The sequence below is a fragment of the Ailuropoda melanoleuca genome, chromosome 1, assembly GCF_002007445.2.
Source record: "Ailuropoda melanoleuca isolate Jingjing chromosome 1, ASM200744v2, whole genome shotgun sequence".
NCBI classification, from domain to species: Eukaryota; Metazoa; Chordata; class Mammalia; order Carnivora; family Ursidae; genus Ailuropoda; species Ailuropoda melanoleuca.
Window position 1 is genome coordinate 190,598,688 of NC_048218.1, and position 24,148 is coordinate 190,622,835.

General features: G+C 39.9%; 2 protein-coding genes across 4 annotated transcripts in view; one reads left to right on the forward strand and one right to left on the reverse strand.

Annotated features, from left to right (window-relative positions):
• The window catches only part of ZC3HC1 (zinc finger C3HC-type containing 1), a 24,730-nt gene extending 23,894 nt beyond the window's left edge, over nucleotides 1-836 (reverse strand). The window contains exon 1 of the mRNA XM_002913434.4: nucleotides 541-836. Coding sequence (XP_002913480.1) covers nucleotides 541-686 — 146 coding nt within the window. The 5' untranslated portion in view covers nucleotides 687-836. The remainder of the gene's footprint in view (nucleotides 1-540) is intronic.
• The window catches only part of KLHDC10 (kelch domain containing 10), a 76,882-nt gene continuing 53,486 nt past the window's right edge, over nucleotides 753-24,148 (forward strand). Inside the window, exons 1-3 of one of the 3 annotated variants that reach the window (XM_034672073.1) lie at nucleotides 753-849; nucleotides 3,094-3,169; nucleotides 11,861-11,920. In XM_034672073.1, coding sequence (XP_034527964.1) covers nucleotides 11,902-11,920 — 19 coding nt within the window. In that variant the 5' untranslated portion in view covers nucleotides 753-849; nucleotides 3,094-3,169; nucleotides 11,861-11,901. Of the gene's footprint in view, nucleotides 850-3,093; nucleotides 3,170-11,860; nucleotides 11,921-16,689; nucleotides 16,979-24,148 lie in introns of those variants that run through there. The other 2 variants (XM_034672062.1, XM_034672065.1) reach the window with 2 other exon arrangements.

The window sequence follows — 24,148 nt, forward strand, 5'->3', positions numbered from 1 at the left end:
TAGCGGAGGAGCCTGATGTGGGGCTCTATCCCAGAACGCTGGGATCACGCCCTGAGCCGAACGCAGTCGCTTAAGGATTGCGCCACCCAGGCGCCCCTAAAATTTTACTATTTTGATAACTGCATTCCAACATAATTGGTTTTTTATAATCCTACGTAATTTACTTCACGCACTTAAAAATATTCTGAGAAGGGGTTCATAAGCTTTACCAGGCTGCCAAAGGTGTCTAAAGCTTTAAAAAAAAAAAAATTAAGAAACCCAACTAAGAGATGTCAGGTGCATATTGAGTTAGCAGTCCCCTCTTTTCCCCCTTCCCTCCAAAACCTGTTTTGTGGCAAAATTCCGCCCGTGGTACAGAATACAGTACAACCCGAGAAGATTAAAGCCGAGTAAACGTAGTAAACCCATTCTCTTTCCCAACCTGGGACGTAGCCAACCCCACCAACCGAGTTGCCGACCCTGGGGATCCCCCCAGGCCTGCGTTCTCCAAACCCTCTCCAATCTGCCGGCGCCGGACCCAGGGTGGACTCGCGAACTTACGCTTCCGCGCCTCCCTCCTCCGGGGCAATCCCCTCATCTATCAGCTGCCGGACTTTTTGGGGAGTCCCTTCTGGGGAGCGAACAACCGCACCCCAATTCTTTTCAACCCCCGCGGCAAACGCTTGCCCCTCACTGGGCGCCGCCATCTTGGTCCGTTGCCGAGTTGCTTCCCCGCGGGTTTGAAGGCTCAGGAACTTCCGTTCTGCGCCGTTAAGATCCTCCTCTGGAGGCGCGATCCCACGCGTTTGCCCACGCGGCTCGAAGAATCTGACCGCGGGGCCCACCCCTTCCTGGCCATTTTAGAACGAGGTAAACCCTCATTTTTAGAGGGAGGTAAACCACCACGGGAGGCCCTCGTGTTTAAACCTAGATTAATCGTTTTCTATATGCACGAGCGTATTTGGGCTGATAAGAGTGCTGTTTCTCCAAATTTGACAGGGATGAGGGGCCAAATTTAGTCTTAAAGTAATTAGCTAATTAGCTGATATTGCTCTCCTAGGTTATATCCTTTTACGAGTGAAGAAATGGCGACCGTCACTTGAGAGTAAATAATTTAGAAGCTTTCTTAGAAACCGTGTTGCGGGTGGGTTTAGAAGTCTGTGGCATTTGGCATTATTGAACACCCTCCCTCCTTTGTCCAACAAGTTGTTTATGGAGTGTGCCCTACTGACGCTGTCCTAGGCGTCGGCAGTGACAGCATTGAACAAAGGAGACAGGTCTTAATGGAGTTAGACCTCAAACAAATACGTGTTCCTATAGTTTTGAGATTATGATTAGAAGTGCTCCGAAGAAGTAGCAAGTGTACACAAGGAGGACCTAATTTAGTTTGCAGCTTCTCCCGAGACTATCAGGTGCTGGGGCTAACATAGATCAGATTGTGGGAAAATCAGATTAGAAGGAGTTTGTCTCATCTAATCAACTGGAAAAGAAGACTGTTGTGACTGAGCCATAGACCCAGATGAAGGTGGGACCACCCTCAACCCCTCCAGCTCACTACGTGTGGGCTTGTCACTCCAATAATGTGCCCACCCGCCAGGACCTTGCCTCCCTTATTCCTACTCCCCCTAGCCAGCTTAAGTTCATTGCCAATCATAGTCATCATTTCTTTGCAAAATTTGAATATGGACTGAGAATTAGTTGAGATTGAAGCATTATTGTTAATTTGTCATATGTGATAAAGGCATTGTGATTATGGTTTTTAAAAGTCCTTTAAAAACAAAAGGACTTATGAGAGACACATCTCGAAGTATTTATGGGTGAACTGGTATGATGTCTGGGATTTGCTTTAAAATTCTTGAAGAGAAGGGTGCCTGGCTGGCTCAGTGGAGGAGCATATGACTCTGGATCTCGAGGTTGTGAGTTTGAGCCCCATGTTGGGTGTAGAAATTACTTAAAAATAAAATCTTAAAAAAAAAAATCCTTGAAGAGAAAGTGTGTGGAGAAATAGATGAAAGAAGATTGCAAAATGTTTTTAATTGTTGGATTTGGGGGATGGACTCATGGCGGTTCATTATATTATGCTTTCTACTATTGAATATAGTTGACAATGTCATAACAAAAAGCAAAATAGGGGCGCCTGGGTGGCACAGCGGTTAAAGCGTCTGCCTTCGGCTCAGGGCGTGATCCCAGCGTTCTGGGATCGAGCCCCACATCAGGCTCTTCTGCTATGAGCCTGCTTCTTCCTCTACCACTCCCCCTGCTTGTGTTCCCTCTCTCGCTGGCTGTCTCTATCTCTGTCGAATAAATAAATAAAATCTTTAAAAAAAAAAAAGCAAAATAAATAAGCTAAAAATAATACNTCCCTCTCTCGCTGGCTGTCTCTATCTCTGTCGAATAAATAAATAAAATCTTTAAAAAAAAAAAAAGCAAAATAAATAAGCTAAAAATAATACGTTTTCATGAATATCCTCTCAGTTTCCTTGAACCCCTCTTGCCTTATAGTACTCATCTGGCAAAACATCAATCCCAGCTGAGTTCAACCCTCCACCACTCGGCTCCTGCACCCAGTCAGCTGAATGTGGTTAAAGAAAAATGGAGGACATGCTGATTTGTCTCTGTATTCTTGACCTCATGTGCTGTTAATTCTGTGGCAGATATTTTGTCTTTTTTTCTGTAATTTCCCAGTGTCTGGTACGTAACAGATGTTGAGAAGATGTCAGGGGTTTTTTTTTGTTTTTTTGTTTTTTAAGATTCTATTATAAGTAATCTCTACACCCAATGTGGGACTCGAACTACAACCCTGAGATCAAGAGTCGCCCACCTCACCCACTGAGCCAGCCAGGTACCTCAAGAAGATGTCAATTTTTTAAAAAGATTTTCTTTATTGGACACACACACAGAGATAGCACAAGCAGGGGGAGCAGCAGGCAGAGGGAAAGGGAGAAGCAGGCTCCCCAAGGAGCAGGGAATCTGATGTGAGGCTCCATCCTAGAACCCTGGAATCATAACCTGAGCCGAAGGCAGATGTTTAACCGACTGAGCCACCCAGGCGTCCCGAAGATGTCAATTTTAAGACATGGGTCAATAATTATTTCTGAAATATCCAATTTTCAGATTCCCTTGGCAAATGAGATATGGAGGAAAGAGCTTTGGAGTCAGGTATGGCTCCTCCTCCCACTGACATCATTAGGTAAGTGGCCTTGAGATTGAGTAACCTCTGGTTACCAGATTAAATGGGATCATATCTATGAAAGTGGTTGGTACATAGTTCTTGGTAAGTGCTAGTTTTCTTCCTAAGCATTTCAGCATAGGTTGTGGAGGCAGTGATGGACCATCCAGAGCCCCCTTTAGGAATGAACTAAATCCTATGGTCATTGGCAGTACCACCAGGAAGAAGCCCTCAGCTGTCAACTCCTTTAGGAGTTACTCAAATGAAAACAGCTATTTGCCTTCCCCAGGGCATCCTGCATCCAGGGACTAATCAAGATGGAGATATAAAAAGCCCAGCCTCCTTGCCCCAACTCAGGACAATGCTGAAGGGCCATCCAGCTTTAGAGTTTCCTGTGGGGTCCCCTGGGGCCAACCTTAAGACTTCATCTGACTGGGTTATATTAGTGTGTGATGATTCCTTGTTGTAGCCAGGGGTCCTTTCATGTTTTCCAACACAGATTGGATCCGGGCCTGACCAGGATGACAACATTACCTCTTGAATAGGTAGCCATTACTTTTAAATAAAATCTACATGCTCTGTCTCTGCTGGGGGTGCAGCTTTAACTGACCCATCATATGCCTGGCAGAGTGTCTGAGCCCAAAGCAGGTTGGAAATAAGGCAGCACATAAGATTGGAGGTGCTTGTAGAAGGGTTGGAAGGCACAGATTGGATGCTGGTCATGCATGGGGCCCGGAGTGTGCAAAATGGACTTAGTCCATTTCTAGGACCAAAATGCAGGGGGAAAAAGAACTTTTAGATATAAATATGACAACCTGACACTCAGAAAGGCTTTACGTCTCTCTCTGGGGTGGCTCGGTTCACACTGGTTATACAGGATGTTTGAAATTTGCCAGAAAAAGAGACAGACAGATTGAAAGATTGAGAGAGGGGGAGGGAGAGGGCTGGGTTTGGGGGGAGAAGAAAGGACCAAGGGAAGAAAGAGAAAAAAAACAAAGGTTGGATTTAGTTTCTGTGCCCGTTTTGTTTTGTACAATAGAGCAGTAATTAACTTGCATTAAATGTTTTACCGGGATGTGAAAAAACAAAAAACAAAAAAAACGACTTCATCACAGTCCACCTTCTCCCCCCGCCCTATCCTGTTTCTTTCCCCTCCTTTCCGTGGTGTTGATCCCAAGTGCCCTTTCCCAAACCCTCTGGCATGCTAATCTCACTCTCAGGATCAGTTTATCCATTTTGTTTATCCCAGGGAAGCTGACAGCTCTGCTGATACCTCCAGCTATCAGACTGTATTTATGGTCTGTGTGGGTTTTTTTAAATTTGTTCTTTCTAGTAATCTCTACACCCAACGTAGGGCTCCAACTCACGACTCCTGAGATCAAGAGTTCCATGCTTTTCTGACTGAGCCAGTCAGGTGCCCCACGTGTGTGTGGTTTTTTTTTAATGTGAGATATATAAAAATTTCTGTAGGTAAGCTTTTTATGCTATGTAGGACCTCTTAAGAATGAATCAAACATACTATGTTTGCTAGTATAATTCTTTCATGAAGTACAAAAATGTGTCAAACAGCTAAATTTACATTTTTAGTGAAAATTTAATTTCCATAAAACATGACATTTAATAGGTTTTTAAGTGGGTACACATTTATCAAACATTTTGATATCTTATGGGCTTTTTATTGATACGTAACTTATGCAACATAAAAATCACCCTTTAATAAAGTGGTCTTTAGTATACTCAAAGGGTTAGGCAGCCATCACCACTATCTAATTCCAGAACATTTCATCACTCCATAAAGAAACCCCATACTTATGAGCAGTTATTCCCTATTTCTTTCTTCTCCCAGTCCCTGGTAACCACAAATCTATTTTTGGTCACCATGGATTTGCCTCTTCTGGACATTTCATATAAGTGGGAGTCATACAGAATGTGGCTTTTTTTTTTTTTAAAGATTTTATTTTTAAGTAATCTCTGCACCCGACATGGAGCTTGAACCTACAACCGTGAGATCAAGAGTCACATGCTTCACTGACTGAACCAGCCAGGTGCCTCTAATATGTGGCTTTTTGTGTCTGGCTTCTTGCACTTCGCATAATGCTTTCAAGGTCCATTCACGATGTAGGATGTATTAGTACTTCATTTTTTATGGCTGAATAATATTCCATTGTACTGATGGATATACCTTATTTTGGTTTTCCATTCACCCATTGATGCACATTTGGGTTTTTTACATTTTTTGGCTATTTTGAATAGTGCTTTTATGGATATTTGTGTACCCGTTTTTTTGTGTGGACATATGTTTTCAGTTCTCCTAGGTATATATCAAGAAGTAGAATTTGAGTCATCTGGTAACTCTATGTTTAACACTTTGAGAAACTCTCAAACTTTTCCAAGATGGCTATACCATTTTTCAATCCTACTAGCAGTGTCTGAGGGTTCTAATCTCTCTACATTCTTGTTAACATTTATTATTGTCTACCTTTTTAAAAAAAGATTTTATTTATTTATTTGAGAGGAGATCACGAGCCAGGGGTGGGGAGGGGCAGAAGGAGAGGGAGAAGCAGACTTTTAATAGGTTTTTAAGTGGGTACACATTTATCAAGACTCGGGGCTTGATCCCAGGACCCTGAGATCATGACCTGAGCTGAAGGCAGATGCTTAACTGACTGAGCCACCTGTCTATATATTTTCTTAAAGATTTATTTATTTATTTGAGAGAGAGGGACTGCGCAGGGGAGGGTGGAGGGGCAGAGGGAGAGGGAGAATCTCAGGCAGGCTCCCCACTGAGCACGGAGCTGATGTGGGGCTGGATCTCACGACCCTGATGTCATGACCTGAACTTAACTGAATGAGCCACCCAGGTGCCCCTCTTGTCTAATTTTTTTATTTTAGCTATCCTAGGGAATGTGAAGTATCTTATGTGGTTTTGATTTGCATTTCCCTAATCAGAGTGTTGTCAAGCATCTTTTCATGTGCTTATTGGTCATTCTTCTTTAGAGAAGTGCCTGTTCAGATCCTTTGCCCATTTTTCAATTGGGTTGTATTTTTGTTGAGTTTAGGAGTTCTTTACGTATTCATGATATTAAACCCTCCTCAGATACATGCTTTGCAAATATTTTCTTGTGTATGTTGTCTTTTTACTTTCTTTTTTTTTTTTTTTAAGAGTTTATTTATTTGATGGGGCGCCTGGGTGGCACAGCGGTTAGGCGTCTGCCTTTGGCTCAGGGCGTGATCCCGGCGTTATGGGATCGAGCCCCCACATCAGGCTCTTCCTCTATGAGCCTGCTTCTTCCTCTCCCACTCCCCCTGCTTGTGTTCCCCCTCCCTGTCTCTATCTCTGTCAAATAAATAAATAAAATCTTTAAAAAAAAAGAGTTTATTTATTTGAGAGAGAGAGAGAGCACAAGTCAGGGGAGGAGCAGAGGGAGAGGAAGAAGGAGACTCCCCACTGAGCAGGGAGCCCGATGCAGGGCTTGATCCCAGGACTCTGGGATCATGACCTGAGCTGAACGCAGCTGCCTAACCAACTGAGCCACCCAGGTGCCCCTTCTTTTTACTTTCTTGATAACATTCCTGGATGTATACGTTTTAAATTTTGATGAGATCCAATTTATCTGTTGTTACTTATGCTTTTGATGTCATATCTAAGAATCTCTTGCCAAAGTCAAGATCATGAAGATTCATCTCTATGTTCTTTTGTAATAGTTTTATGGTTTTAGAACTTATATTTAGGCCAGTGATCCATTTTGGGTTTATTTTATATATAGGTCTGAGGTTGAAGTCCAACTTGTGGAAATCCAGTTGTTGTCCAAGCACCATTTGTTAAGACTATTTCTGCATTGAATGTACTTGACACCCTTGTCAAAAATTCATTGGCCACAAATAAAGGGCTCCCTACCTCTTTTTAATGAGATATCTTTACTAGTGTTTATAAATTTCATTGTTATATGGCATTTGTAGTTTGTATTTATCCAAGGATCCCTTAAGTCTGTAAGACTTTGTACATGTTCTTTTTACACTAAAAGAATTAAACATGATGGTATGTTTTTCCTTGAGAGAGACTTTTCAGGTTAATCTGTAACTTAACAGATATATAAACCAGGAGCCTGACCCCTTTTACCTGCCCAGGTCCCTTTGCCTTTACGCCAATAAAATTATCCAAGGCCAAATTCAAAGGCAATTTTATTACCTAAGAAGTTGCCAATGCTTAACATCAATAATATATCATTTCTTTATTTTTTTATTCTAAAAGTAATAAAATCATATTCTAGAACATCCTGAAAATAGAGATAAGAAGAAAAAATCCATAATTTTGCAAAAAACCATTAGCATTTTTCATCAGTTCTCTCTTTTATACTTAATACAGATTCCACTTAAACCAGGGAGTCTGGGGCGCCTGGGTGGCTCAGTTGGGTAAGCGTCTGCCTTTGGCTCAGGTCATGATCCTAGGGTCCTGGGACGACTCCCACATCTGGCTCCCTGCTCAGTGGGGAGCCAGCTTCTCCCTCTCCCTCTGCCTGCCACTCCCCCTGCTTGTGCTCTCTCTCTCTGTCAAACAAATAAATAAAAATCTTTTTTAAAAGAGAAATAAAGCAGGGAGTCTGTGAACTTAGATAGTACACTGGGTTGAACAGTGTTCCCCCCCCCCAAATTTATGTCTACCTAGAATCTGTGAATTTGGAAATGAGGTCTTTGCAGATGTAATTAAGTTAAGGTGAGGTCATACTGGATCTGAGTGGGCCCTAAATCCAATATGACTGGGGTCCTTATAGATAGAGGGAAATTTGGGCACAGAGATGCTCAGGGAAAGCATCATGTGATGATAGTGGGTGATGCAGCTGGATTGGCTGGATTGGCAGCAACCACCAGAAACTAGGAAAGGGACATGGAACAGATTCTCACCCGGAACCTCCAGAAGGAACCAGTCTTGCTGACATATTGATCTCAGACTTCTAGCCTCCAGGACTCTAAGAAAATAAATTTCTATTGTTTACGCTACCCAGTATGTGGTCTTTGGCAACCCCAGCAAACGAATACACCAAGGAAACTAATATAAATAGGGAAAAAAAGTACCATTATTTTCACAATCCCCTAACTGAAATTTAGCCTCTCCATCAATATCTTTGTTTGTTGCTGTGTTTGTAAACTTACATCCTAAAAGACAAAGTGCTGCTTTGGGACTAAGAGATCTTCACTCTTACTGTTGCCACCAAAGGACAGAAGAATGGCTGCAGGTTAAAAAAAAAAAAAAAAAGAATAACAAAATCTTGTTTAAAAATAGTAACAGTGGGGCACCCAGGTGGCAGCCGGTTAAGTGTCTGCCATCAGCTCAGGTCATGATCTCAGGGTCCTGGGATGGATCCCCACATCGGGCTCCATGCTCAGTAGGGAGCCTGCTTCTTCCTCTCCCTCTGCCCTGCCCCCTTGCTTGTACACGCACATACACACACTCTCTCTCTCTCAAATGAGTAAATAAAATCTTTAAAAAAATAGAATAGTGACAATGTGTCCAAGATATATTGTATAGAACAAAAGCTACTGGCAGGATACACTGTATAATACCATCTATGTAACAAGCTAAAATAGAATACCCCATGCATCTGTAAATACGTAGAAAAAGATCTGGAAGAATAGACATCAAACCATTAACAGTCTTTTGGGCTGGGGAGTAGGGTTGGGAGGTGAGTGAAGGGGAGAGTTTTGCTTTTTCTATATGTTGTTTTATTTACAGAAGATTATACAATAAGGCTGTATTCATCGTTTTAAAAATTAGAATTTGATTTAAAGACTCAAAATCATTACTCGTATGGCTATTGGGCCAATCTTGGGACTATTACCACATTATGTATTATTATCTTATTTTTGCGTCTCCGAGCTGACTAGTTAGAAAGCACTTCTTAAGCATCGACTCTGTGTAGGCGATATCTCACGTTTGCATTGAGACCATAACGGTATGGTTTGCATCTGTTTCTTGCAACTCTAGAGGTAGAATACTGATAGGATTTTACTGGCTTTGGGTGACAAACCCAATTTAATCTATTTTTTTTTTTAAAGATTTTATTTATTTATTCGACAGAGATAGAGACAGCCAGCGAGAGAGGGAACACAAGCAGGGGGAGTGGGAGAGGAAGAAGCAGGCTCATAGCAGAAGAGCCTGATGTGGGGCTCGATCCCACAACGTCGGGATTACGCCCTGAGCCGAAGGCAGACGCTTAACCGCTGTGCCACCCAGGCGCCCCCCAATTTAATCTATTTTAAGCAAGAAGGAGCATTTGGTAGAACAGTATTTCTTAAAATGATTAATGTTCGTTCCACCTTTTGATTTTGTTCATCCTGTTTTACACAGAAAAAAGCTTCCTCCTCAATGTCGACATGTTATTTTTATCAAAAGTTACTTCAATGCATAAATTATTTATAACCTTCTTATGCTTGTGTTGCTTATAAGACAAAATCAGAATAAACTTATGAATTAAATAACTATAAACTCAAAACAGTTCACATTAATGAATGATGTTTGCTGAGCTACAATCACCAGTGTTGGAGAAAAGTAGAAAAGTATGGCCCAGTTTAGGTTCTTTAGTTAATCTCCTTGTGTAATTTATTTTCAATAGTATTAACACATGCAAAGAGTGCCTGTTCATAGAAGCTTACCACACCAAACATACAAAATGATATTAATAGTTTCAAGGTTTGTTTACTTGTTTGGGATAATCAGACTTAATACTTCACAAATCTTTGCCAGAGAGTGTTCTCCTAAAGTCAATTTAATGAGATGTCACTTAATAATTTCATACTAATATTAATATATAATTAATATTTTCATAAAACTGTCATGTTCACTTACAGTTAACTTAGTGTCACTTTAATCTGAATCAAATGTATATATATGACAATTATTGCTAGAACTGGTAACAGGAAATCATATCTGGACTTTAAGTTCAATATTGCAGATGTTGGAAAAAAATGTCTAGTTTTAGCCCAGAACTTTCTATTAGATTATTAAAGGAAGTAAGTAAATGTTCAAATGGCTCATTCACATGACTTTAAAACTGAATGGCCATAAAAAACGTTGGGTGTGGCTCAATTGGTTAAACGTCTGACTCTTGATGTCAGTTCAGGTCATGATCTCAGGTCCTGAGATCAAGCCCTTGTGGAGCCTGCTTAAGAGTCTCTCTCTCCCTCTCCCTCTGCCCCTTCCCCTGCCAAAATAAATAAAATTTGACCATTATTCGGTTTTCTTTAGAAACTTCCATTTTTTTATTGGACTTGGAACATGAGGGCCACTGTGAAACTTGCTTTTGACTTGCCTGCTGTGATGTCACACAACCTTCATTTGACACAAATGCATATTCACATGTCAGGGCAGCCCTTGAACTCTTCTCATAATGTAATATATCACTGCATCTCATTATGTCATTTTCCTGATGTCAAGTGTAAAACCAAACTTATTAAATAACAATAAATTTTAATTCTGTTTCAGTCTTTCAGTTATAAAACACTGCTATAAGAGCACTGTCTTTTTTTTTAGGTTTATTTATTTATTTATTTGTACTTTTTAATGTAAGCGCTACACCCAACGTGGGGCTTGAACTCACAACCCCAAGATCCAGAGTTGACTGAGCTAGCCAGGCGCCCCAAGAACATTGTCTTTATAATTGATGATCCTAAGACTACATGGTTTAGTGCTGGAACAATATTACATTTAAATCAGAGCCAAAACAAGAATTCCAATCTTTTGTGATACTGCTCTCAAATATGCATAATGTGACATGGTAGATCTTTAGTGTGGCAGGTAGAAGATACCTGGGAGCAGAGGTTTTTTATCTGAGGCTGCTGCTTATAGGCAGGTTCACCCATGGCAATGGATAGCCTCCCCTAGAAATCCTCAACCCGGGGCGCCTGGGGGGCTCAGTCAGTTAAGCATATGCCTTCAGCTCAGGTCATGATCCCAGGGTCCTGGGATCAGGCTTCCTGTTCATCGGGGAGTCTGCTTCTCCCTCTGCCTCTTCCAACCTCGTGTGTGTGTGTGCTTTCTCTCTCTCTCTCTCAAATAAATAAATGTATCTTAAAAAAAGAAATCCTCAACCCAGTTCACTGGAGTGGTCTTTGAAAACATTAATCTGATCACGTCACTCTTTTCTTAAAGACTTCAGTGGCTCCTCACTCCATTAGGATTCAGTATAAGCTCCTTAATGAGGTTTGCCTTTCCAGTGTCATCTCAAGCAGAATTGTTTAACTCCTTCCCTATTCCAGAATGAAATCTTGGTTTTACATTTGTAAAGTCCAGGGTCTTTTTTCCAAATATCGAAGGCAAATTCAGACTTTTATATTTAGAGCTACAAAGAAACGTGGAAGCTTTGAAATTAGTGGTGTGTGTGTGTGTGTGTGTGTGTGTGTGTGTGTGTGTGTTTAAATGCAGGTGGGGTAGGGCAATGAGTTGCCTTCAGAATTTCCATATTAATTTCTTAGGGCTGAAGTTACTGGGCTTCTGAGAACCTAAAACTTTGGTAAACACTTTGGTCACCTACCCTTATGTTGATCAAATACCTGCCTAAACATTGTGAGAGGGGAGCTTAAGGTTTGTATAACCCTTCAGAGCAGACCCTTCCACCTTGAATACCTAGAGACAAGGTATTTCAAGACCTTCCTGGATTTCTTTGTCCCCTGACCCCTTTTTCTCAAGAGACTCTGATACTTTTATTCTTCTTTCAGGAAATACTGGTCATGTTCCATTGAGCTGATTTCATGACTGAATGTTTCAAAAATACTATGGTAGGTTAATCTACCTATTAATAAAGATGATATACATTAAAGTGCCTAGTTCACAAAAGATGATCAGTAAATGTGACCCTTCTGCCTTCTTTTCCTTGGGCAGCCAAACGTAACCTTAGCTACAATTTATGCTTTGTGTTTCTATGACAGCTATATGTGTAATGCTTATGTGTGTAATGCTTATATGTATAGATGCTTGTAATTTTTGTAATTAAACTAAAGACTCATTAGTTTGGGCTTTTCAATATCAATGCTGATTTGATCTGGGCTAATGACAAGCCATTAGTCACCTTTGACTATTCACCAAGGAATTTATATGATTCTGGGTCATATTTAATCTGCAACAAACTAATGAACAGTCCAAGAAGTAAACATTTTTAAAGGATTATTATACATTGATTGCTACACATTGATACATCAATTGATTGCTAATGTGAGAATTGACTTTACATAAAACATTATACTTTTCCATGTACTTTCTTTCTTTTTCTTTTTTTTTTTTTAAGTAGGCCCCACACCCAACATTGGGCTCGAACTCAGGACCCCGAGATCAAGAGCCACGTCCTCCACTGACTGAGCCAGCCAGGCACCCTTCCATGTACTTTCACATATACTGTTTTATTGGTTTCTCACAGTAACTCACATGCTGTTAAAAAGGAAGATATTACTGTCATTTTGCATGTGATAAAACTGGGTGGGGTACAGAGGACTACACTTGTGTTCTCCACCCTGGCTGTAAATTAGAATAACTCAGGGAACTTTAAAAATATGTCCAGTGCCTATGCTCCAGAGATTCTGATCCATATGGTCTATATGGAAACTGAACATCAGTGTTTTCCATAACGGCCTCAGGCTGGTCCAGTGTGCAGTTAGGGTTCAGAGGCACTGGGTTACACAGTGCTGAGTTTAAGATGTCAATATGTTAAATACAACTAGATTTCCTAATGTAGTGTGTACTTGTTACCCCTCCCCAATTCTCTGGTCCCTATCTACATCAAATGTTGTAATTATAGAAGCTCTGCTGGAAAACAATCCTGGAAATTTGTTTGAATCATTGTTTGTGTTCAACATTTATAAAACAATTTCCTGGAAAATATTGTCAATGCAGACTTCTTGCTAAATCCAACTGACTTGTTTTCCAAGTTAGTGTGAACTGGAAGCTCTAACTGCTTTGAGGCTATTTTCACGAGTAAGCTTCAAGGAAGGTAGAGATGGTCCAGCCATCTCAAGGTGTTATGAAAGTCCATCCTTAAATATTTAATTATGCATAATTTAAAAAATAAAGAGATTTTAAAAATAACTTTGATATCATTATCGTCCCTAACAAATATAATGTTATTTTCCCACTATCCTCTAGTAACCTTTCCAAATTTCAGAATTTTCCCAATTATCCCCAAATTGTCTTTTAAGGTTGATTTGTTCAGGAGGCTCCCATACATTTTGCTATACATTCCCTTTAATTTGGCACTGTTCTTTTGAGAACCATTTTGAAAAACCTTGTTATGAGGGAAAAATTAAAATATACACAAAAGAAGAGAGAATAGTGCCGTGAACTCCAATTATCCATCACCCAGCTACATGAAGTATTAACTCCAGGCCATCCTTGCTCCATCTACATTCCCATCCTGTCTCCCATCCCTTCTGCCTGGATGATTTTGAAGCAAATCCTAGACATCATAGCCTTTTACCTGTAAACATTTCAGTATCTTTTCTCTAAAAGATGGCTTTAAAAAATATATATACATGTCCATGATACCTTAAAAATTTAATAATGATTCCCAAATATAATCCAATATCCAATCAAATTTTCCCATTAAAAAATAGTTGGCTTATTCTAACCAAATGCAAACAAAGCCCACACCCTGCTTTTGATTGATATATTTCTTAAAACTCTATTAATCTGGGGGTTCCTTTTCCCTCTTCTTGAAATATCAAGTTGAAGAAAATAGGCTGTTTGTTCTATAGAGTTACCCACATTCTATATTTTGCAGATTACATCCCCAAGATATAATTTAACATATTTTCTGTCCCTTTTATTTCCTGTAAACTGATAGTGCTACAGGTTTGACTTTATTCGGATCCTTTTTTTTTTTGGCAAGAATCCTTCCCTGATGATTGTACTTGTCAGCACACGCTACTGTCTGCTGCTTCTTTTTTGTTCTATGAGCAGCCCTTGATTATCATTGCCTGCCTCTATTATTTCATTAGGCGTCACCACCTGCCCGTTGTGTTTTTATGTTACTTCATTTTCTTTTTCATGACATTGACTTATTGACGAAACCAGGCTAGGTATGGCAAAGATTGTCTCCCTGGATTTGTGTGATTATTTTACGCGTCATTTAACTGTTCCTTTGTGCCCCGAAAGTTCCTGTAAACTGGCCGTTAGAGCTTAAATCTTGATTAGATTCCAGTGAATGTTTTTGGTATGATGACTTGATAGGTGGTATCAGGTACTTAATATTATGTTATGTCAGCAGGTTCGTATTGTCTGCATGCACTTATTTTGTTAATTTTTTTTTAAGTAACCTCTACATCCAATATGGGGCTCCAGCTCAAGAGTCACATGCTGTATGACTGAGCAGCCAGGTGTGCCTGCAGGCATTTATTTATTTGTTTATTTATTTATTTAAACAGATTTATTTATTTGAGAAAAAGGGGGGGTTGTGTGGGAAGGGTAGAGAGACATGGAGAGATGGAATCTCAAGCAGACTCCACACTCAGTGTGGAGCACAATGCAGGGCTGGATCTCATGACCCTGAGATCATGACCTGAGCTGAAATCAAGACCCAGAGGCTCAACCCGTTGAGCCACCTCGGTGCCCCGGCATGCACTTATTTTGAAGATCCCTCTGCAAATTATGTGAATACCCATCAAAGTGTACTTAGAGTCCACATTAAAAAGTTTTGGCAGCAACCTGTTTAGAAGGTTGTGGTGTGTTTTTTTTTAAGATTTTTAAAAATTTTTTCATTTGATACAGAGAGACACAGAGAGAGAGCACGAGCAGGGGGAGAGGCAGAGGGAGAGGGAGAAGCAGACTCTCTGTTGAGCCAGGTACGAGGGGCTCAGTCCCAGGACCCTGGGATCATGAACTGAGCTGAAGGCAGACGCTTAACCGACTAAGCCACCCAGGTGTTCCTTTGTCCTTTATTACTTGGAATACTCCTATAAATAGAAAATTTCCTTCATCTACTTTTTGGTTTACTCAGTGGTACAGTTTCTTTAGAAAAATTAGCACTTATTGATTTTGACTTTCATATTTTAAAGCCATCAACTTTTTTTTTTTCCAGGTCTCAAACATTTTCATAAGCAGTGTGTTAACAGTGCTTACCGGGTAAAACCCCTGCCCAGACGGACTGAAAGTAGGAAAATAAGGAGGCGGGGCCAGTGGTGACACGAATTTGGCCAAAAGCATATGCATCCTCAGCTACCGCAGATTTTCTTTTCTTTCTTTCTTTTTTTTTAAAGATTTTATTTATTTATTTGACAGAGATAGAGACAGCAGTGAGAGAGGGAACACAAGCAGGGGGAGTAGGAGAGGAAGAAGCAGGCTCATAGCGGAGGAGCCTGATGTGGGGCTTGATCCCATAACGCCAGGATCACGCCCTGAGCCAAAGGCAGACGCTTAACCGCTGTGCCACCCAGGCGCCCCCGGATTTTTTCCTTTTAACTTGATCACATAAGGTTCGCCTATATAAAGGTTTACATTAAAAAAAATCCATCATATCTGGAACCTTGAAGTTTTGTTTTCCTTGAAGAGTACATACGCGTTTCCCTCATCATTGATAAACATCAGTAAACTCTCTGTATTTTCCTGCTTAGCCCTGCGCCCAGTAAATTCAAAGCCAAGTTTTCTGTTTAATTTTGGGACAATAGGAATTTCGATCTGTACATCTGCATTTTTCCTCAGTCTTGCTCTTCCGTACCTGTTTCTGTGTTTCTATCTTTAAGGTGATTCTAATTTTCTACGATTAAAAAGGGTTTGATTGAACAAAAACATTTTCACATAGCCATCAGTCCTTTTTGAAAGTACCTTTTTCTTGGCACTCTTCTCACTGCTAGGAGTTATTTTTAAAATCTTTACTAACATAATAAGCCAGAAATGGTTTCTCATTGGGGGTCTTCATTTGTATTTCTATGATTACTGGTGAGCTTGAACATTTTTTCATGTTTATTAACCAGGTTTAAAATTGTTTGATTAGGAGGTGGCTTGTATTTAATCAGGGAAGAGCTCAGCCAGTCAACTCAAAGACAAGGTAAATGAAACCCAGGAATACCTCACTCTTAACATTTAAGCTTCGACTCTGCCTCTGGTTTTTTCCTCCTCCAACAGACCCTTTGTGTATGTCAACGGTCAGGGAAAGGGATCTCAGTCTGCAAAGACGGCGGAACACTGTATTGCCCCCAAATATGTGTATGATGTACATATCCTATTTCTGATTTCGGTGTTTATGGAAAGAGTTCCTGAACCCTAACCGTGCCTGGAAGACCGGCTGTCGCCGGGACTCTTTCCGCAGGAGTGGCCTCTCTCACTCGGCCTTCGATTGGCCCTCCTGATCCCGCAGGAGTCGCCGCGACGCGGGCTTGCTTAGCGCGGTTGATGCGTGTGTTGAGTGGCTGCTTCTGCCTTTCTCTCCCCCCACTTTTTTTTTTTTTTTTAGCCATAGCTATGGTTACCACGTCTCTCCCCGCCTCCCTCCACCTGCCAAGAAGGCGACTGGCCATTGGCTGCCTGTCACCAAGTAAGCCAGTCATTGGTCACTAGTGAGAACAGGGCGCTCCCCCTTCCCCTGTCTCCCGGGTCTCTTGGGGAGCCCAGGAAGGAGGCTCCGCTAGTGCCGCCGGGCCAGGGGCTGCCGGGACCCGGCTGCGGCAATCGTTAGCGGGTCATGTCGGCCGCCCAGGGCTGGGACAGGAACCGCCGGCGGGGAGGAGTCGCCGCAGGCAGTGGTGGCGGTGGCGGAGGTAGCGGGGCCGGCGGGGGCAGTGGGGGCAGCGGGGGTCGGGGGACTGGCCAGCTCAACCGCTTCGTGCAACTCTCCGGGCGGCCGCACCTGCCAGGTGAGTCGTGGGACAGGGTCCTGACAGGTTGCGGGCGCGGTGGGAGGGCGACTGCTACCTTTTCTTTTCTCCCTGGTTTTCTTTTCCTTGGGAGGAGGAAAGGCAGGCCCCACGCATAGCTGAGGGACTGGGGCATAGAGAAAAGGAAAGGTGTCTTTGAGGTCAGGGAGGGAGCAGGAACACAGCGAGAAGAAGTATTTTTGCTTTGTTGAAGGTTTGTGCAGGAAGTTGTGTTTTCTTTTCGAAGGAGGCCGCTGTTTCATTGACATTCCCAAATGTTTCGCCTATTCTGTTCCCAGTCTCGTCCTCTTCCGCAGTTTGATCTTGTAAAAGAAAGACATTGGCGCCTAGCTGTGAGAAATTATTTTTAAAAGGGTGCTAGATTGAGGAGAGAGGAGGGAAGAGCGTTCCAAAGAGTGATTTTGTAAAAACCACCTCGAGTGTGTAAGAGTTAGGCATTCTGAGACAAGAAAGGAGGAGGAAAGGCGCGGGGTGGGGTAGGGGGGACGAGAGGGGGTGTTGGGATGTGCGTTGGAGACAGAACCAAGAGAATTAGGAAAAACTAGTTAAATTATTAATATTTTGGAATGTCCAGAGCAGAGTGGCGAGCGTGATCTGGATTTTAAGGGGAGAAAACGAAGATCAAGAATATACTTAATGACAAAATTATGCTGCCTCTACTATATAAAAACAGCTGATTGAGAATTGAAAAAATGGACCCAATGTGATTTTTTTACATTTTGGCCTACAGTTTCCTATCCTTGAGTTCAGATGCCTTAAAAAACAAAGGCAAATCAAATCGATGCGTGTGTGCAGACGATTTTTAAAAAGATACATTTGTAAGTGAAGTGTAGTGGGGGGAAGAAAGGGAAGTAAATACTGCACAGAATGTCAAATATTATATTGGGCAAGCTTTTTTCTACCTTGAAGAGAACTATCAGGAATGATGTGTTAATCATTCACCATATTGTTTGTGAATAATGTTGAAGTTGATTTTATCAGTGATGTATTTGTTTAACCGATGAGTTTTGAGAACATGATGGTTTTTGAATTCCTTTTACAACCATGCCTGTACTTCCAAGTAGTCAAAAATTATTTGGTTAATTTGAAGATAACAAAGGGAACTTTGCACGTTGAATGAGACAGTCACTTGTTTGTAATGAGGTTATTGATGTGTGTTAAAAATGCACATTAACCATTTCTTTGTGCCATTAAAATTAACATTGAGGCAGTTTTAAATAGTCAAATATGTAATATACCAGGAGTTGGGTTTGAGGTGATAGTCTCAAACTGGGTATTCTGAAATTGCTAAATACGTGATCTTTAAAAAAAGAAAAAAAGGAGAAATCCTTTTTCTTATCCCAGATTAATAGTGAAAACTTATATTTTTGTGTATTGGCAGATTTGAAGATAAATCTTTTACCAAAGAGTATTACCAGTTTGCCCTCTACTACTACTTATATTTAGGTCTTTGATCTCAGATTAATTATACCATTGGCTGGATACAGGCATTCCCAGGCTCCAAGAACCTGCTTGGTGCACTTCCTCATTGCCACCACCTGATGGCAGTGGAAGCCATGATTTCTGATAAGGGGCTTAGGTGTGGAGCTATTTCTGCATTTCCTTAGCACACAAGGCCAAGAACAGCCATTTGTCCAGAGGTAAAGATAAACGTGTTTAAGCTGTGAAAATTCATGTAATGGGGCGATCAGCCTTTTCTTTCTGCTTTCTTTTCCCCTTCACTGGCGCTTCATTCTTCCTTCCCAAGTAGGTGGCCTCTGTCATTTATTCACTATCAGAATCGGGAACATGTGATATCTCAATACATTTGAAATTCTTTTACACCAATTTATTATTTTCCCCAGCATGACATTTTAAGTCTCCCCCCCGCCGCACCACACCCAGATTGAAAGGTTGTATACTGAGGTGTTTAAAAAGATTTTAGGTGCTGGTGAGGGATAGAAATGTCTAGGCCCATTTTATGGCTGACCCTGGAGGTTAAACTTTTTTTTCTTTTTCAAGTTTTTGTAACTAACTTTCTATCTCTATGGAACTCTAATCCCATTTTCCTTTTTTCATCTTTCTCTACCAAGACTTCCAGATACCAAGCGTCCAGAACACTTTCTTACTTTTTGCACACCCGTTATCCGGTCCCTGGTGAAACAAAACGTAACAACCTGGTCTTCCTGGAGTGTTCTCTCTCTCCTTCAGTGATAGCATCTTTTTCCACGCAGTTAGGCAAACCTGAAACTTGGGTATCTTCCTTAGATTTTCTTCTCCCTTGCATTTCAGGTGTAATTAATTGCCCAGTTCTGTTTATTTTTCTACTATAACTCCAGTCCATGCTGCCATCATCCCTCACTTAGGTCTCTCGTCAGTAGCTTGCTTGCTTTTTTTTTTTTTTCCCCTGCAGTAGCTTTCTGAGTCTTCCTGCTTCACTCTTGCCCTCCAGTGCATACAGGACACTCATCTTTTGAAAGCACAAATCTGTTCTGGTCTCTGCTTACAACCCTTTACTAGCTCTTCGTTGCTTTTAGGGTAAGGCAAAAATCTTAAACACTGCCTAAAGGCACTGCATTGTCTAATTCTCGAGTTATTTCTATATCACATGGTTTGCACTTTGATAGTTTTCTGCTTCCTTAGACATATCATGCTCCCTTCTGCCACAGGGCCATTTCACATGCTATCCATCATACAAGAACTCTCTTACTCCTCATTCTGTTCCTTTTTTTATTTTCCCTTTTAGCTTCTCTTCCATTGGAACTTAGCTCAATCACACTGTGTTTTCAGGAAAGCCTGCTTTGACCTTCTCTGATTTATTCTCTTCTGTCTGTACACACTCATAGTGCCTTGTGGTTTTCTTTGGACATACTTATCATTTATGTGTGATTCCTTGATATGCAGGATTTGACACTGTTGATATATACACACACACACTAGCATATATACATGTGTACATATACACATATATACATATACTCAAATTCTGTATATAAACAATTAGTTTCTTGTGAATTTGATTGATTAGTGGGTTTTCAATCCTCTACAGCCCCATTGACTCTGGACAAATGGATAAAATCAAATTCTTATACATAAAAATAGATTAGACTCTGCATTCATGGTGAGAGCCCAAATGGTATTTTGTGAAACCTTGTTTGAGCAGCTTCTTGTCTTTTTGCTGTCTCCTAAAATGCTACAGTGATTATGTATTTGCCCCATAGACCAATAAATTTTGGTCCTGGATTTATAACTCATAATCTCTACACACTCAGTAAAGAACAGGGAACATTTTTATAGAGTAAGTATGCAGAAATAGAGCTCAGGGACAAGGTGATCATGGGGATAATAGAACCCAAGTTACTACTGTAATTTCACTGTGTGAGTTCGATTAAATACAATGTATTACTTGGGATAACAGTTAACATTGCTGCTAATGAAATCTGAAAAACTGACAGAGAAGGAAAAATATAACAACTGGTAAAGGTGGGCAAAAATAGCATGGAAATCTTAATATAAAAATGTGAAATGTGGTATATGCTCATGACATGAAACCCGAATAGTACAAAAGAGCATATGATAAAAGGCAAGTTTTCTTTCTACCTTTGACCCCAGCTAACTGGCTTCTTTTCCTAAGAAGCAACCAATGATAAATGATAAATTTAGTGTGTGTGTGTGTGTGTGTGTGTGTGTGTGCGCGCGCGCGCCTGCATGTATAAAGAAACAGTAGCCTTTCTTTGTTTGGATGGGCATTTAAAATATTTATGGTCTTCCTAATGTAAATGATGATACGATGAATATCCCTCTATACATTTTTGCATATGAGTGAGTCTGTCTAGGATAAATTCCTAGAAGTGCAATTGCTGGGTCAAAGGCTGTATACTATTTAAATTTTGATAGATATTGTCAAATTGCTTTCATAGAGGTTGTACCAGTTTATGTTTCACTGTTGGTGTTGGAGTGCTGGCCTCCTATACCCCTGGTAATAGAGTGGGTTATCAAACTTTTTTTAAATTGCCAATTTAACAGATATTTTTACTCATCTTTTCAATGGATATAAGAATTGTATTTGTTAACTTTATTTATAACATTTGCTTATATTTTTTTTATTCACCTGGTTATATTTTTTGTTCATTATTCTGTTGGGATATTGAATATTTTTTATAGGAACTCTGTGTTTTAAGGAAATTAGTTGTCTTTGATATGTGTTGCAGATATTTTCACAGTTTGTCATTTGGCTTTTGACTTTGTTTCTGGTGTATTTTTTCAGCAGAAATTAAAATTTTTTTGTAGTTGTAATTATCGGTTTTTTTATGGATTTTACTTTTTGCATCAAAAGAAAGTCCTCCCCTGTTTAACTATTATTTCCGATTAAAATGAAATTTCTTAAGCTTTTTCTTGGTACTTTTGTAACTTTAAGTTAAATGCACTTATCTATACAAAATATAAATTATGTAAACTATTAAGGTAGGAATCCAACATTTTTCCAGGTGGCTACCAAGTTTATCACAGTATTGAAATACTGTCTATAGGTGTACTAAGTTCTTACATATAATTTGGGGTTCTTACTGGGACTTTTATTCTGTTCCATTGATAAGTTCACCTATTTATACCTTAATGACCTCATTCTTTGAGTATAGTCCTATCTTACTGTAGTTCCCAGAGTTTTCCTGGATATTCTTGCTTGTTTAGCTCCTCTCCCCCATTCTGTTAATATTCTTATTGGTAGAACATTATATTTACAGATTGATTTAGAGATATTTGATGTCTTTTTGAGGTTCAAACTTCTGTTCAAGAGCAGGGAATATATTCATTTGTTGTTCAGGTCTTCTTTCACATCTCTCAATAACTTTTTAATGCTTTTTCATAAAGACCTTTCACATTTTTTGTTATGTTTAGCCCTTGGTATTTTATCTTTTTTGTTGCTATTGTAAATGGAGTTTCTACTTTTATTGTATCATTTATCTTGTTGTGCCTAGCCACCTTTAGAATTCTAATACTATCTATGATAGTTTCCCAGTTGTTTTTCTAGGACTTTGCAGTTTAATGATTACATTATTACAAAATAAAGATAATTTTATCTCTTTTCCAATTTTTATACTTACTTCTTTCTTCTGTCAAATTATTTTGGCTAGTACTTTCCAAAAATATTAAACAGTAAGACAGTAGTGGATCTTTCTCTTATTCCTGACTTCAGTGGGATGTTTTTTGTGCTTTCCTGTTCAGATTAGACCTGACTTTAGATTGAAGTGTACATATTTTATCATGTTAAAGTAGTCCACTATTGCCATTTTATTAAGATTTCTTAATATGGAAGTAAATTTTGGGATGCCTGGGTGGTGCAGTTTGAGCGTCGGACTCTTGGTTTAGGTTGAGGTCCTAATCTCAGGGTCATTAGATTGAGTCCTGTATCCTGCTCCACTCTTAGCAGGAAGTCTGCTTGAGATTCTCTCTCTCCCTCTCCCCCTCCTGCCTATGCTATCTCTGAGATAAAGAAATCTTTAAAAAAATGTGGGAGTAAATTTTGTCAAAAGCCTTTTCAGCTTCTTTGGAAATTATGTAATTTTAATCCTTTGATCTACTATTGTGATGAATTGTACTAATAGATTTACTATTACTACACCATCCTTGCATTCCTGAATCAGCTCGCTTTGTCACCGTGTATTATTATTTTAAATGTGCTGCTGAGTTCTATTTGCTAAACTTTATTTAGAAATTTTGTATCACTCCTCATAAGCTAAATTGCATTACAGTTTTCTGTGTTTTATCTTTGTTGGCTTATGCCACTTTCATAAAAATTACTTCAAAATTTTCTTTGTTTTTGTTTGTTTTCTTTCTGTCTCTGGCTAAATGGCGTTGAAGTTAAAGGTTTGGTTAAATTGCCTGTGAAATCTTTGGACCTTGAGTGTTTTGGGGAAAGAGGATCTCTTTGACAGTTATGTCTACTTTTATGATAATTTGACTGCTTACAATGTATCTCTTTGGGGGGAAGCTTTGATAACATATCATTTTAGAAAATAATCCATTTCATCCAAGTTTTCAAAATTATTTTGTGTGCAGTTGAGCAAGATACTCTTTCATGATTAAAAACATTTCCTGGGTTTTTTTCTTGATTCTTGGATTTTAGAACCAGCTCTTGGATTTTTTTAAATTAGTTCTACCGTTTTCTTATTTATTACTTTTTCTTTCGTTGTTTTAAATCCTTTGTTTAGCTTTTCTTATAGAATTCTTTTTTTTTTTTTAAGATTTTATTTTTATTTATTCGACAGAGATAGAGATAGTCAGCGAGAGAGGGAACACAAGCAGGGGGAGTGGGAGAGGAAGAAGCAGGCTCACAGCAGAGGAGCCTGATGCAGGGCTCAATCCCACAACGCCAGGATCACGCCCTGAGCCGAAGACAGACGCTTAACCGCTGTGCCACCCAGGCGCCCGTTTAGCTTTTCTTAAGTTCATTTTTGTGGTTGTTTTTCTATCTTCTCATGTTGAATGCTTAATGTTCTTTTCATTCTTTCTAAGTGTTTAAAATAAGATTTCTCCTGGGGGCACCTGGGTGGCTCAGTTGATTAAGCGTCTGCCTTTGGCTCAGGTCATGATCCCAGAGTTCCCCGTTTGTGCTCTCTCGCTCTCTCTCAAATAAATAAATAAATAAAAATAAATAAATAAATAAAAATCTTTTAAAATAATTATTTAAAAAAAATTTCTTCTGGGGGCGCCTGGGTGGCACAGTCATTAAGCGGCTGCCTTCGGCTCAGGGCGTGATCCTAGCGTTCTGGGATCGAGCCCCACATCAGGCTTCTCTGCTAGGAGTCTGCTTCTTCCTCTCCCACTCCCGCTGCCTGTGTTCCCTCTCTCGCTGGCTGTCTCTGTCAAATAAATAAATAAAATCTTTAAAAAAAAATTTCTTCTGAATACTGCTTTAGTTGTATTTTGTAGGTTGCAGACTTCCTGTTGCATTTATTTTCTTAATATCTTGCAATTCCATTTTTTAATTTTCTTTAGTACAAGAGTAGTTAACCCTTTTAAACTTTTTCTCAACATTTCCGTTTATGTTTTTGATAGTTTGAGATATAATTCAAGTGCCATACAATTCACCATTTAAATTCACCATTTAAAAACCAGTGGTTTTTACTATAATCAGATATGTACAGTTATTACCACAGTCAATTTTAGATC